Source organism: Myxine glutinosa, chromosome 5, assembly GCF_964187855.1.
Source record: "Myxine glutinosa chromosome 5, kmMyxGlut1.1, whole genome shotgun sequence".
In the NCBI taxonomy this organism is placed as follows: domain Eukaryota; kingdom Metazoa; phylum Chordata; class Myxini; order Myxiniformes; family Myxinidae; genus Myxine; species Myxine glutinosa.
This window is the reverse complement of record NC_136265.1, coordinates 16,468,946-16,484,102: the sequence shown is the minus strand read 5'-3', so window position 1 is coordinate 16,484,102 and position 15,157 is coordinate 16,468,946. Positions and strand designations below refer to the sequence as shown.

The following is a 15,157-nucleotide window of genomic DNA, read 5'->3' as shown; positions in this document are numbered from 1 at the left end:
TAAAGATTGGAAAGGAATGGGAAGAAAAGGGAAAGGAGGTTGGCAGGATGAAAATGGAGATGAGGGCAATGCATGGGCAAGGGGTTGAGATCAAAAACTACATGAACCAAACATCATAATGATGGCTGATAGCCCCTTTGCCCAGGAAGCAAACTTGCGCTGGTAATGCAGAGATTTCGCTATTTCCGAAGAGTCCAATCCAAAGTTTTTGATTTCCCACAGAGCATAGAAAACTTCAGGTAAAGGGAAATCTGGGATACTTTGACAAACGAGATGCCTTGGAACACCTCATATCTAATCTTGGCAAACGATATTCATTCCAAAGATGATAAACCTTGATATAATTTCCGAAAAAGATCTGCTAAAAGGGATTTCCCGTAGCACTCCATGTCCCATACACACCTGTTTCTAGTAGTTTCAGCATAAATGTATCCGAAGCCATCCTGCCGCTTAAAGTTCTGTTAAAGGGGAACCAAACGCAATTCTTTTTTCTGAAAATCATTCAAAATCATTAATCGGGTCTAATTCGAAGGGGAATTTTTTGTGAATTTTTCGCTAAATCACAAAGTGTCAAAAAAAGCCCTAAAGTGTCGATTTTTTATTTTGCCAGTGACGTCACACGATAAACTCACGTCGATTCAAATGGTGGTTTTACATAGAGAACCGTGCATGTCGAGCTCTCATTCAGATACCTATTCCACCATCACTAGCAACTATGAAGGTTCTCAGTATGTTGAAACTGATCAGTGGGATTGTGAAGAAACTATTGGAGACAAAATTAGTGATGGAAATGCTTTCGGGTGAATTATGGAGCCTTATAGTTTTGAGCCTTGTGCAAGCGATTCAGAAGAAGATGGTGTTCGGGTTAGAGCTTTTGATGGCGTGGTGGTGGGTATTGTTAGCCAGGGTAACGATTGATGGGGGATTGCGGAGGGGGATTGGTGCTGGATGGTCTTATAGTTTTGAGCAACAGCTATTCCTTCCATTTAATCGTAAGGGTATAATCCTCTCTCAATCTTGGCGGACAAACAAGATGTAGCCAACGCTGTTGCTTCCTTCATACCAGTGCTTTGTGAAATGTTCTGAGCATAAAAGCGAACATTTTGTCGGCCTGATCCACGCTTGGGTATTTTGGACAAAACTCGTCCAATTTTTGCAACCCTCGGATCTTTCGGCCATTGGTGTAGCATGAAACCATCTCGGTTTGTATTACTACAACCACAAAGGATGCATAGCCGCCTTAGCATATTTGTAGAAATTCGAAAATTAATCGCCGTTTGAGTTAAATTAATTTTTCATTTTGGGTTTAATTTAATTTTGAGTTTAAAATTAAATTTGAATTTAATTTTGAGTTCAATTATTTTAGCTCTTACACGAGCCTCGATCTTGTATACAAAAAAATAATAATTGTTCAGCAATTTAACCCATAACCAATACAGAAGTGGCACTCAACTTCATGGCGTATCGCCACGGCTAATCGTGAAGTAGAAGATTTTGACTTTTAATTGCAAAATTACCTTCTTTATAAATCGCAAATCGGAAAAATATACCATATATATTTTGTCGGGTATCAAGGGATAGATTAGCATTGTAGTGGTCTGAGCATTTGGATTCCCCTTTAAATAACTATAATTATCAGAAATAAGTCATGCAGTGTGTCCAAAAATTTAAACATGAAAAGATGAAACAGAGAGTGAGAAAGAGAGAGAAGGGGAGAGAAACAAAGAGAGAGAGTGAGAGAGGGGGGGAGAGAGAGAGAGCGGAGAGAGAGCAGAGAGAGCGGAGAGAGAGAGAGCGGAGAGAGAGCAGAGAGAGAGCGGAGAGAGAGAGAGCGGAGAGAGAGCGGAGAGAGGGGGAGAGAGGGGAGGGAGAGGGGAGGGAGAGGGGAGAGAGGGAAGAGAGAGGGGAGAGAGGGGAGAGAGGCAAGAGAGGGGAGGGAGAGAGGAGAGAGAGGTTGAAAATTCGCGTTTGAGTCGATCCCGGTTCCATTGCAGCCCAGTTTTACAGACAACCCAAATTGAGCGAAAAACTACCATTTCCATGCAACATAAGCTTTCGATGCATGTAAGCTGTTCTTTCCCAGCATTAATGTGGCAAAACCCAAAGGATAGATGGCATTGCTTTGCCCCCAAGCATCCAAACAATAATTACCTCCACCACTGAAGATGGATGGAAGCTATGTTTTCACCCTGGCAAGATTGTCTGTCGGTGTCTGTGAGCATGATATATTAAAAACGTATGGACAGATTTGGACGAAAGTTGGTGGACAGATCGAGTGTGTGCGAAGCATGAAATGATTAAATTTTTGAGAATATCCGGATCCAGATACTAGAATTTTCCAAGTGATTCTTCACTATTGAGAGATAGGGCCAAAAACAATATACAGTGCTGTATCGCAAGATACACTACTGTATAGCCTTCTAATTAGTGGATTTGGCTGTTTCAGCCACACCCATTTCTGACAGGTATGTATAATTAAGCACACAGCCATGCAATCTCCATAGACAAACATTAGCAGTAGAATGGGCCATACTGAAGAGCTCAGTGACTTTCAATGTGGCACCGTCATAGGATGCCACCTTTCCGACAGGTCAGTTCGTCAAATTTCTGCCCTGCTAGAGCTGCCCCGGTCAATTGTAAGTGGTTATTCTGAAGTGGAAACGTCTAGGAGCAACAACAGCTCAGCCGCGAAGTGTAGGCCACACAAGCTCACAGAATGGGACTGCCGAGTGCTGAAGCGTGTAGCACGTAAAAACTTCTACTTCACTGTGGAAACGCTGTGGACTCTGGACTTCACAGTGGACTCTGGAACAGTGGAAACGAGTTCTCTGGAGTGATGAATCACGCTTCACCATCTGGCAGTCCGACGGAAGAATCTGGGTTTGGCAGATGCCAGAAGAAAGCTACCTGCCCGAATGCATAGTGCCAACTGTAAAGTTTGGTGGAGGAGGAATTAATGGTCTGGGGCTGTTTTTCATGGTTCAGGTTAGGCCCCTTAGTTCCAGTGAAAGGAAATCTTAACGCTACAGCATACAATGACATTCTATACGATTGTGTGCTTCCAACATTGTGGCAACAGTTTGGGGAAGGCCCTTTCCTGTTTCATCATGGCAATGCCCCAGTGCACAAAGCGAGGTCCATACAGAAATGGTTTGTTGAGATCGGTGTGGAAGAACTTGACTGGCCTGCACAGAGCCCTGACCTCAACTCCATCAAACACCTTTGGGATGAATTGGAACGCCGACTGCGAGCCATGCCTAATCGCCCAACATCAGTGCCCGATCTCACTAATGCTCGTGGCTGAATGGAAGCAAATCCCCGCAGCAATGTTCCAACATCTAGTGGAAAGCCTTCCCAGAAGAGTGGAGGCTGCTATAGCAGCAAAGGGGGGCAACCAACTCCATATTAATGCACATGATTTTGGAATAAGATGTTCGATGTTTGGTGTCCGCATACTTTTGGTCATGTGGTGTATTTTCGTGATCAACGTTTAATCACCAAGCCTACTCAATGGCACATGTAAAGTTTCGAGTCAATTGATTTGGTGGTTTGGGAGAAGATGTTTTTTTAAGGTTTTAGGTTAAATCTAATATGGCTGCTGAAACAATGTGACCTATGATGGCAAACATTTAATATTACAAATGGGTCACACATCATGTGCCTGCAATTTCAGATTTTTAGCATAAGGAATTCGATGAAAACATTTTTGGCTGGTATACCACTTCACCTCATGTCATTATTAACATGCTTTTGCTCCTTATTGTAAGTACTTGACAATGTGCCAAATTTTAAAAAATTCCATTCAGCGGTTTCCGAGAAACAATTATTTAATTATTTGCTTTTAATCCAATATGGTTGCCATACCACGTGACCTATGACGTCACAATTATCATAAAAATATTCTGCATGGGTGTGTCACTCCTACCATGAAAGTGTCGTCTCAATCAGCCATGTGGTTGCTGAGAAAAACGAGGTTTAGCCCGGACGGACGGACAACCCGAAAACAATGCCTCAGGCCACCTTCGGGGGCGGAGGCATTAAAAAAAAAAAGCGACAAGAGAATTTTAAAGCAGCCTGGCTTCCAACCCAGGTTGAGTGGTGCATAGGGACGAGACATTTAAGCTTCTTGTGCTGGTACCACGACTTATTTTTCTTCTCAAGCATAAGCTATGGTTTCACACATTATACGAGACTTATAGGGTCAAGCTCAAACAAATCTCACCTTGTCCGTGGTGAGTCTAAGAGCAATCCGACATTCCCCTTGCACGCTGGATGAGCTCGTGCGTGGTTCCAGCTTGTACCAGCAATCGCAGCCACAGAAGGGAATTTCCTGCCATGGAGAAGATTCCATGCCATTTCCAGTAGGTGTTTTGTAATTTTACAAGTCACTTCACTCTGGTACATACTTGATCGACTTTTGATTGTTTATGCATTTTCATTCACAAATATACAACATTATCAACATAATGTCTGGTTAGCTTCCTTAACATAAAAGCACAATCGTTTTAATCATATTACAATGTACATTTATCATTACCATGTATTGTTCCAGTAAAACTCAGGAGGCGTGATGGACAGATAGACAGACAGACGGAACTCTATCTGTCCAATAGGAACTCTATCTGATTACAATAAACTGGACTCAGGACCAGTAAAAAATGTGCCCCAAGGCTAACGAGAACAAAGTCGATGGTGCACCATTGCAAATCCCCACACTTCCACCTAAAGCAAAGTTGAAAGATGGCAAAAGTTCCACCAGGAGTGACACGATATCAAAAAATTCGAGTTAAAATCCCCCCCCCCCCCCCCCCCGTTTTGTCCCCATGTGACCCGAGGTTCCCACTCCTGGGGCATGAACCGGGGTATAAATCCAAAAAATCGTTATACATTTAATGCATCCCCCAATGTTGTTTCGGTATCTAACCTTTTGACCCCCCCCCCCCCCTCCCCCACCCCACCTCCAGGGAGCGGGCTCAAATAGACACTTCTCTTGCAGCTTCTTTCCACGTGGTAATCATAACTACCAGGTTTGGTGAGTTTCTGCCCAATCATTTAGGAGGCGTGACGGACAGACAGACAGACAGAACTGATGACAATAAAAGTAGTAAAAAGCCCGGAAATGACAGGTTGGAACAGTTTATTCGACGGTGCAGCCGTGTGAGCGTGCCAAAGTCTGAAGCCTCGGCCTAGTGTCAGGTGTGCTTATATCGTGTTTATTTATTAGACATCCGACGGACGTAAATGAACACTCGTTTTACTCTGGGCGCATTGCACATCACGTTCAGCGAATTTCATCTCCCTGCACCTTGTATTTATTGTTATTGAAAAAAAAAACGCTTCTGTACACCGCCCTTGAGGCTTGGTTTGCAAGTCACCGTGTACAATTCCAATAGAAGAGACATAATTACTCTTTAATGAAAAATGTTTTCGAGTTTGTTTTATCCTCAAAAACAGACGGTAGTGAACACACATTTGTGGTAAAAGAGTGGCCTTCAAAACCTACCCTGATGAAGGGGGATGTAGACATCTGTACAAACACACAAACTGACATTGTGTTTCATATGGTAATTTTTTTCCAAAAAGCATGGGGATAAAAATATATCACTCTAAAAGTCTCAATGATTTCATTTTCTCCAGGGAAATTAACAATCTACCAAGCGAACACATGTTTAACTTGGATCCATTAACAAATTCAGCCTGCTGGATGCATCTCAGGTGGAAGGCATCTCTGCTGTAGAGGAAGTGGCCTTGTATATTATGGAAGAAATTTGGAACGTGAGTAAAATGGCCTACTGGGCCACGTTGAAATCCACAAGCGAATGCCATCAGTTGGAACAGCCAGCTTGACGTCAATGCCAAAAGATGCCATATTCTCAATGGTAACGGCCTGCCTGTGAATCCACCAGAATGACAATGCAAGTGTAGGTTGCCCTTCATCAGGGTAGCTTTTTAAGGCCACTGTTTTACCACAAATGTGTGTTCACGACCGTCTGTTTTTGAGGATAAAACAAACTCGAAAACATTTTCTATAAAAGAGTAATTATGTCTCTTCTGTTGGAATTGTAGACGGTGGTTTGCAAACCAAGCCTCAAGGGCGGTGTACAGAAGTGTTTTTTTAATGTCATTTTTCACGTGTTCACTTGGTAGATTGTTCATTTCCCTGGAGAAAATGAAATCATTTAGAGCGATATATATTTTTATCCCCACGCTTTTCGCAAAAAATGTACCATATCAAACACAATGTCAGTTTGTGTGTTTGTACATATGTCTGTCCCCCTTCATATCCGAAGAAGGCCGCTCACATGAAATCTGTGAACCGCCTCATAAATTTGTTTATAGTACAGAAGCTGTTACCCAGACAGCAACCACGCTCTGATATAGAAAGCTCAGTGCTACCTGGTCTCAAGGAATCTCTAAGAAGACCAGATTATTACTCCCACCAGGGAGTAATGCATTCACTCGTGTCCGTGTGTGTGTGTGTGTGTGTGTGTGTGTGTGTTCGTGAACAAGATATCTGGAAAAGTTCTGAACGGATTTGGATGAAAGTTGGTGGGATGATTGCCCGTGGGATAAGGAAGAATGGATTCGTTTTTGGTGAAGCTCAGGATATTATTCCCGATCCAGGAATTTTTTGAAGGATCTTTTTACCATTGGAAGATAGGGCTCATTTTTTTTTAACATTATCTTCTATATATTCTATATTTAACATTGTGATATGAAAATAGTTTTCATATTTGTTGTAAATGTAGTTTAAACTCGTGGTTATGCGTTAGAGTGGTGTATTTTTTTTTAGCAGCGTCGTCTTCAATATTCTTTTTTTTTCTTTCTAATAAAGACATATTCTGTCATTTTAAAACCACCAAAGTGTGTATTAGGTTTCCCCGTTTCATAAAATGTATCGTTTGATACGTATAATGCTTTAAAACTGTTTTTTTTTTGTTTTTTTTTAAACCTCAGAACAGATATCAACATTTAGCTCAGCAAATGTCATTCGCGGTGTCAGTATTTGATGAACTTATAAAGACTTAGTTCCAGATTTGTCAATAGCTGAGGTATCTATCTATAATTCCAGTAATCTCTGTTTGTTTGTACGTTTGTACGTTTGTTTGTCTGTGACCGCTGTTTCTCGACAACCACGGGTCCGATATACTTTTAACTTGCCAGGTATATTGCTGGGGACCCGAGGATGTGCCTTTTCAAGGTTTCATATTAATCGGACAATTACTTACCGAGCTATGTCCAAAAAACGATTCAACCAATCAGAGAGCAGCGAACTATCGCGTGTGCCGAACGTGGCGGACACACTCTGCCTCGGATGGCACATTTGAGAGCGTATTCATTTATTTCACGTTTGCAAACTATGTTGGCGCTATGTTGGCGTTAAACTATGTTTTAAAACTAATAAAAACCCCGGGGGGATTGTCACTGTACTCGCAAGCCGTTCGCCGTTCGCTTTGGCGTTGCGAATGAACCAAAACATTTCATGCACCAAACCATTTCATGTAAAGCGTTCGCCGTTCGCTTTGGCGTTGCGAATGAACCAAAACATTTCATGAACCAAACCATTTCATGTAAATAGAGGGGGGGATATAATTTTAGATATAGATATAGTACGGGCATGCCCTAGTATTAACAAACGAATAAAACAGATTTGGCAAAATTCCAACTTTTTTTGTAAAAAGATCGCATATTCACCCAGGGTTGTGAGATGCTGAAGAAGAAGAAACCTCGCATGGGCTTCCCAGACCAAATAAATAATTCTGGTTCTGGCTCTGCGATTTTCAGATTTATTACTCCCGCCAGGGAGTAACGCATTCGATCGTGTTCGTCCGTGTGTGTATGTGTGTTCGTATGTTCGTGTGTTTGTGAACAAGATATCTGGAAAAGTTTTGAACGGATTTGGATGAAAGTTGGTGGGATGATTGCCCTTGGGATAAGGAAGAATTGATTCGTTTTTGGTGAAGCTCAGGATATTATTCCGGATCCAGGAATTTTTTGGGGAATTTTTTTTGGGAAAGATTTTTTCTGTTTTACGGAATTAAAGCTTATATTCTTATTCTTAAATGATGTTTTTCTCCTCTAATTCCGAGATATATCAAAATACATTATCTGACAGTTAGGGCCTACTTTCTTTTTCATTTATTGTTTTGGGGAGAGGGGATGTTAAACAAAACGTATTATTCCAACGAAACCCACGGCGGGAGTATGCGCTCTACTGAGTGGCGTTCTAGTCTTATATCTGTAGTTGAGGCAGGATTTTGTAATTGTTCAGGACGCCGAGGATAATGAACACCCATGGGGTCTTTGACGTCAACCAACCAATGCTAGCAGATGGGACACTTAGCTGACAAGATGCACACACTGACGCCTCATCCTGGCTGCAATATACCAGGATGGCAATTTATAGTTGGGTCGAGATTGCAACCCAGGCTAGACAGATCAGAGGCGAATGCGCACACATCCAAGCCATCCTCCAAAAGAGCAACGGGCACCTTTGAATCGATTGTTTTCCTCGTCCTTTCTCCAATTTCCTCGATTGACATCCTCGTGACACACTGCAGCAAAACTCTCTGGTGATACGAGTCAACATGGTAACCTTTGGGCCGAAATGTTAAAGCAATTAAGAGCTTCTTTGGAGGAAAAGTTAAATTCACTGAATTACATCATTATAATGCGGTGTGTATTTCAAACAGGAACGTTTATGTCACTCCGAAGAACTTTGGCCCATTGCTTTACATCAAGTTCATCGTGTTGAGAGATGAATGAAATTAACCTTAATCATAGTTAACGCAATTGGAGTACAGTACAATCATTATCCCACAACGGGAATAGAATCATAGGGTCGTGCCCTCGCAATGGGAAAAACGTGTTTCCCATCAATGCACGCATGTTTTGTGGCCCTCCATGTAAGATATTTTCGGATGAATCAAACTAATCTCAACGAGTAATTGCTCCTAGCAGGTATTCATGCTACAATCACTCTCACCTCTAGCTAATTGAATGCCAAAACAGCTATTTTAACCTGAACGGATAGCGTCGGACCAATACTTCCTTTGCGGCAGTGCATCTTTGTGAGGAAACCTGGATCCCGGATCCCTCCGATTTCTGTTTTTGGTGTACGTATATGGGACTGATGATGGAACTGCAATTTAAAGGAAACAGGTGAAACTCTCAAAAGCCTCGCACTCGTGTTGTTTATGCTTGGACAATTATTTTTTCCATAAAAACGATTGGGCGAGGACTATTGAACCACCTTTAGAGGCTATTTTTTCCCCGCAGAGCGTCGGCCTTTTTCGGGCACCGTGGTCCCCTTTTTGAAGCAATGTTTTATGGCCGGATGCCCTTCCTGCCGCCAACCCTGTTAGTCTCCTCTTGCGACACACAGGGAATTACCAGTGAACTGGTACTCAATTTGCCGACCTCGGAAGGATGACAGGCTGAGTCAACCCCCCTGGTGTTAATTCAGCGATCGGCCGGGATTTCAAACACAGGATCCCAAGCCGGCACCCTAGCCGCTAAGCCAACACCAGGATTTAATCGGGCGAGGACGATCTCGGCTGATGAAGGGATCTTGTGTGTTATTTTGCGATTTTAATGGCACTTGTTGGCCCAACTTGGACTGAAGAGTGGTCAAGAGCTAAGCATGCTATTCAAGAAAGGGGCGCATTTTCAGAGGCTTACTGCAGTAAAAATGTATTATATGTTCTTCCTCATCTTCTTACTCCGTTAATCCTGAAGATTCTAGGAGAACTTGCAGATTGCCAAGGACTGCAAGCAGTCATCTCACTTGGGGTCTGGTCTCCTGTATATACAGTGCATTCAGAAAGTATTCAGACCCCTTCACTTTTTTCACATTTTGTTATGTTGCAGCCTTATGCTGAAATCGTTTAAATTCATTTTTTCCCTCATCAATCTACACTCAATACGCCATAATGACAGAGGAAACGGGATTTTAGAAAATTTTGCAAATTTATTAAAAAGAAAAAACTGAAATATCACATTTACATAAGTATTCAGACCCTTTGCTATGACACTTGAAATTTAGCTCAGGTGCCTCCCATTTCTCTTGATCATCTTTGAGATGTTTCTACACCTTGATTGGAGTCCACCTGTGGTAAATTCAATTGATTGGACATGATTTGGAAAGGCACACACCTGTCTATATAAGGTCTCACAGCTGACAATGTATATCAGAGCAAAAACCAAGCCATGAGGTCGAAGGAACTGCCTGCAGAGCTCAGAGACAGGATTGTGTTGAGGCACAGATCTGGGGAAGCCGACAAAAAAATTCTGCTGCATTGAAGGTTCCCAAGAGCACAATGGCCTCCATAATTCTTAAATGGAAGAAGTTTAGAACAACCAGGACTCTTCCTAGAGCTGGCCGCCCGGACAAACTGAGCAATCGGGGGAGAAGGGCCTTGGTAAGAGAGGTGACCAAGAACCCGATGGTCACTCTGGCTGAGCTCCAGAGATCCTATGTGGAGATGGGAGAAACTTCCAGAAGGACAACCATCCTTGCAACACTCCACGGATCTGGGCTTTATGGCAGAGTGGTCAGACGGAAGCCTCTCCTCAGTGAAAGACACATGAAAGCCGGCTTGGAGTTTGCAAAAAAGCACCTAAAGGACTCTCAGACTATGAGAAACAAGATTCTGTGGTCTGATGAAACCCAGATTGAACTGTTTGGCCTCAATTCTAAGCATCATGTCTGGAGGAAACCAGGCACTGCTCATCACCTGCCCAATACCATCCCAACGGTGAAGCATGGTGGTGGTAGCATCATGCTGTGGGGGTGTTTTTCAACAGCAGGGACTAGGGGACTGGTCAGGTCAGGGTTGAGGGAACAATGAACGGAGCAAAGTACAGAGATATCCTTGATGAAAACCTGAAACAGAGTGCTCAGGACCTCAGACTGGGCCGAAGGTTCACCTTACAACAGGACAATGACCCGAAGCACACAGCCAAAACAACGCAGGAGTGGCTTTGGGATAACTCTGTGAAGGTCCTTGAGTGGCCCAGCCAGAGCCCTGACTTGAACCCAATCGAACATCTCTGGAGAGACCTGAAAATGGCTGTCCACCGAGGTCCCCATCCAACCTGACAAAGCTTGAGAGGATCTGCAGAGAAGAATGGCAGAAAATCCCCAAATCCAGGTGTGCAAAGCTTGTCACGTCATACCCAAGAAGATTCGACACTGTAATCGCTGCCAAAGGTGCTTCAACTAAGTACTGAGTTAAGGGTCTGAATACTTATGTCAATGTGATATTTCAGTTTTTTCTTTTCAATACATTTGCAAAACTTTCTAAAATCCTGTTTTCTCTTTGTCATTATGGGGTATTGAGTGCAGATTGATGAGGGAAAAAATGAATTTAAACGATTTCAGCATAAGGCTGCAACATAACAAAATGTGAAAAAGTGAAGGGGTCTGAATACTTTCAGAATGTACTGTATCTACTGTCCTTGAATGTTAACTCAGCATAGGAATTCTTCCAGAGGAACCTGCTCTCTCTCATGCACAGAACAATCCCATCTCGACTTCAATTACCCTATCCTTGTTCCCGCCCACAGTACACTGTGTCCTGTGGTGAGGCAGATGCTCTGAAGCAATGCTTGCCTTCTCTTCCTGGAAAGGAAACGTGACCGAAGGTAATCTCTGCTCATTCCACAAAGCCCATAACAAGTATCTGTCCACTTTAACAAGATGCCTTGTGGCCAGAAAATCAATAACCGTCCAACGTCAAGATTAACAATCCTCTTGAGGATATTCAGCCATTCAAACTCCTGGGTCTCACGATCAGCCATGATCTTTCTTGGGCAAACCACATTTCATCTTCTGTCGTACAAAGTCCTTTCTTGGCACACCTGAATTCCTACAAGGCCTTCATCCACAGTTTGACCGAGTACTGCTCTCCCCTCTGGACTGGCTCCCCTGCCTCGCATCTTGCTCAGTTTGACGCCGTAGAAACCAAGGCCTTCAAGATCATTGGAATGTCCCACACACGATGAAGTCTATGGGTCAACATTAGCCTTTCACTTTTCCATCCCAGACAGATTTGTGGCCTCTTTGTCTTCTTCAGCCTCCTTTCTGGTCTTGCATCCACTGTTATTTTTCCTGGTTTGTCCACCCTCTCTCCCCAGGTTTCTGGAGGACGCACACGGTTCACCATCAACCCCCTCTAGTGAAAGTCCAAAAATCCGGAATGAATGCTCACCTCTACTAAATTATTCCTCTTCTTTCGCACCTGTGGAACCAACGACCACATTCTTTTCAATCTCATTATTCCCTCCAAGTCTTCAAAACAGCTGTTCACCACCACCTCAGATAATCTGCAATCCAAAACCATGATCTTTTCTACCCCCGTTTATTACCCACCCCACCAAGTTTTTCCTTCGTCTTTCCAAATTTGCAGTTTTTCCTTCCTGAGAGTTTCCTTCTGTATCCATCTTGTCCATCCCTGTGCATTCTCCCCGATCCCTCATTCCTCCCCACACCCATTATTTGTCCAAGTGTCCCTCTATTTAGTCCTTTAACCTCGCTGTTGGCGTTTCCCCCCCAACACCACTCCACCACACCCCTATATCTACTATTGCTTTTGGTCTGTTAAGTCCTGGTTCAGTGTACGAGCTCTTCCACAAGCCTTGACCTTGTATACAATAATAAAGAGAAACAAGTACAAAAAGTTTTAATTAAAACAAAAGCCGCGTCGGTGTTACACAATGCCTAGATGCAGCTGTGCCTATAACGTCGATGTTATAGGCACAGGACATTCCTATTGATTCGATTACTTGATGTTATTTTTGTGGAAAGTGAAAATATATCTCGGCAATTTCCCGTGTGTGGCGACGAATTTTTAATATATCTCGGCATTTTCCCGTCTGTTATTTCAGGCGGTGTATGACTGACCATGCCGCGATTTAAAAAAAATATATCTCGGCAATTTCCCGTGTGTGGCGACACGTCAACGAAGCTATGCTCCTCTCTCCACATTATTGTGACGACGTATAAATTAAATATTTCATCGTGACGATTGTCATCAAATGGACGAATTTTTAATATATCTCGGCATTTTCCCGTCTGTTATTTCAGGCGGTGTATGACTGACCATGCCGCGATTTAAACAAAATATATATATCTCGGCATTTTCCCGTCTCTTATTTCGGGCGGTGTATGACTGAGCATGCCGCGATTTAAAAAAAAAAAATCTCAATGGACTTGAAGTTACAGGCCTTTGAGAATTCATTTCGTTCTATAAAGGGCAACTTCCATCGGATTTTCTTCCCGTTTTTTTTCAACCGAGTCTAAAACTATGTTAGCGACTGTGAAAAATGAAATGATATATCGAATTTGATTTGAAAGAAAACTGTGTGAGAGAGCAAGACACCACGGGCCTACAAAACAGGGCTCAAAGCTATGCGAGTTAATAAAATGGTGGATATTTGTTTATATGAAGCCTCTCCCACAATGGGTGGAGCTATGGTTCCCAGAATGGGTGGAGCTTTGAGGTTTTGTCTTCTCTGCAAGAACAAGAACAAGAAGAAGAAGAAGAACAAGAACAAGAACAACAGCAGAGGGCACTCTATGAGCAGCGTCTGCGACGCGGCTAAAAAGAACAGCGTGCGGTTATTTATCTGTGCTCAATCCTTTCAAAAAGCTGAGTGTCAAGTAAGGAGGCAGCACAGACAAGTCTTTTTGGTATGGCTCGGCCGAGATTTGAACCACCGATCTCCCAGGCTCAGACTCGCACAAAAACGAGCAACAATTGCCCGGAGAGGAACAGAATGGGAAAGAATCTGCATGTGTAGAAAAGATCGTAGATATGTATGGATGAGCATATTTGAAAGACTGAAGCGGAGAGGACGAGACAACGGACCCAGGGAGACGATTCTATAATCATGAGAACAAGGGGACGAATGGATGCAAATGAGCAACCAGCATGGACTTTGGGAGGGTGAACAGGTGAGGGCTTCTTGAGGAAGGTGTGCGACCTGGGGTGGTTTGGGGAGGGCAGAAGTAGCAGGGCCAGATGCAAGCTTTATACAAAAGAGAGCTGAACAACTTGTCGCCAGTAGGCGAGAGACGAGCATTGGGAATCCACCGCCGGCCTTGAGATTCCAATGATGCAGAAGGTTATCGAACATCGAATATTGTGATGTCATCAAGGAAAGAAATGGACAACCTCAGTGTATCAACTTGCCCCGGGGTTCCAACTAGTCCCGGTCTGCCCTACACATTCAAAACTAATGGATAACAGCCACCCTCGATCACACATTGTTTGCAATCTCGACATCCATGATTGTAGATGGGACAGCTGACTTAACAGCTCTTCCAAAGTAATGACGTACTCCGATATGCATCACCACAATACCAGGGCTGAATAAGTTTGCAATGAATTCAAGTCCATCAGGTATTGGACTGCAAACCAAACCACCATATTTATTATGCAATAGCAAACACAGATTGGGCCTGGTGTTGGGCTAGCGGCTAGGGTGCCGGCTTAGGATCCTGGGTTCGAATCCCGGTCGATCGCTGAATTAACGCCAGGGGGGTTGACTCAGCCTGTCATCCTTCCGAGGTCGGCTAATTGAGTACCAGTTCACTGGTAATTCCCTGTTTGTCGTTAAAGGCGGCAAAAAGGGTTGGCGTCAGGAAGGGCATCTGGCCGTAAAACATTGCTTCAAATAGGGGACCGAAAAACAACAACAACCACGGTTCCCGAAAAAGGCCAACCCCCGCTTTGCGGGGAAAAATGGCCTCTAAAGGTGTTTTTTTTTTTTTTTAAACACAGAGGTTTATTGAGCTATTAGGAACTGATTTTGCAGTAAAAATGGAATTGAACAAATCACAAAGCCAAAAAGCTAAAATATTTAGTCAACCACAACCACAAATGATTTACCAATGAACTCATAGCACAGGAAGTACCTGAAAAACAACAGAAACAACTTGCAGGTAACCGGAAAATTCCATGTAATGTAAAATGTGACTTCAACAACATTATGCAATGAACAGTTAAATGTCATGAGAGTTCAATCATGTCTAGCTATGTGCTCCCTAAATATGTTGCCTTCCCCCCCCCCCTCCCCCCAATCATAACTCTGTCCTCCTCACCCCTTTCCTCCTGTTCTTCAGGGGAAAAGGACATTCTTACATCATTATTCC

The 15,157-nt window shown here is 43.1% G+C and overlaps 1 protein-coding gene across 1 annotated transcript in view; it reads right to left on the bottom strand.

Moving 5' to 3' along the window:
• LOC137427904 (BAI1-associated protein 3) overlaps positions 1-15,157 on the bottom strand; it is a 230,524-nt gene that overhangs the window by 114,003 nt on the left and 101,364 nt on the right. The window contains exon 12 of the mRNA XM_068117714.2: positions 4,223-4,330. Coding sequence (XP_067973815.1) covers positions 4,223-4,330 — 108 coding nt within the window. The remainder of the gene's footprint in view (positions 1-4,222; positions 4,331-15,157) is intronic.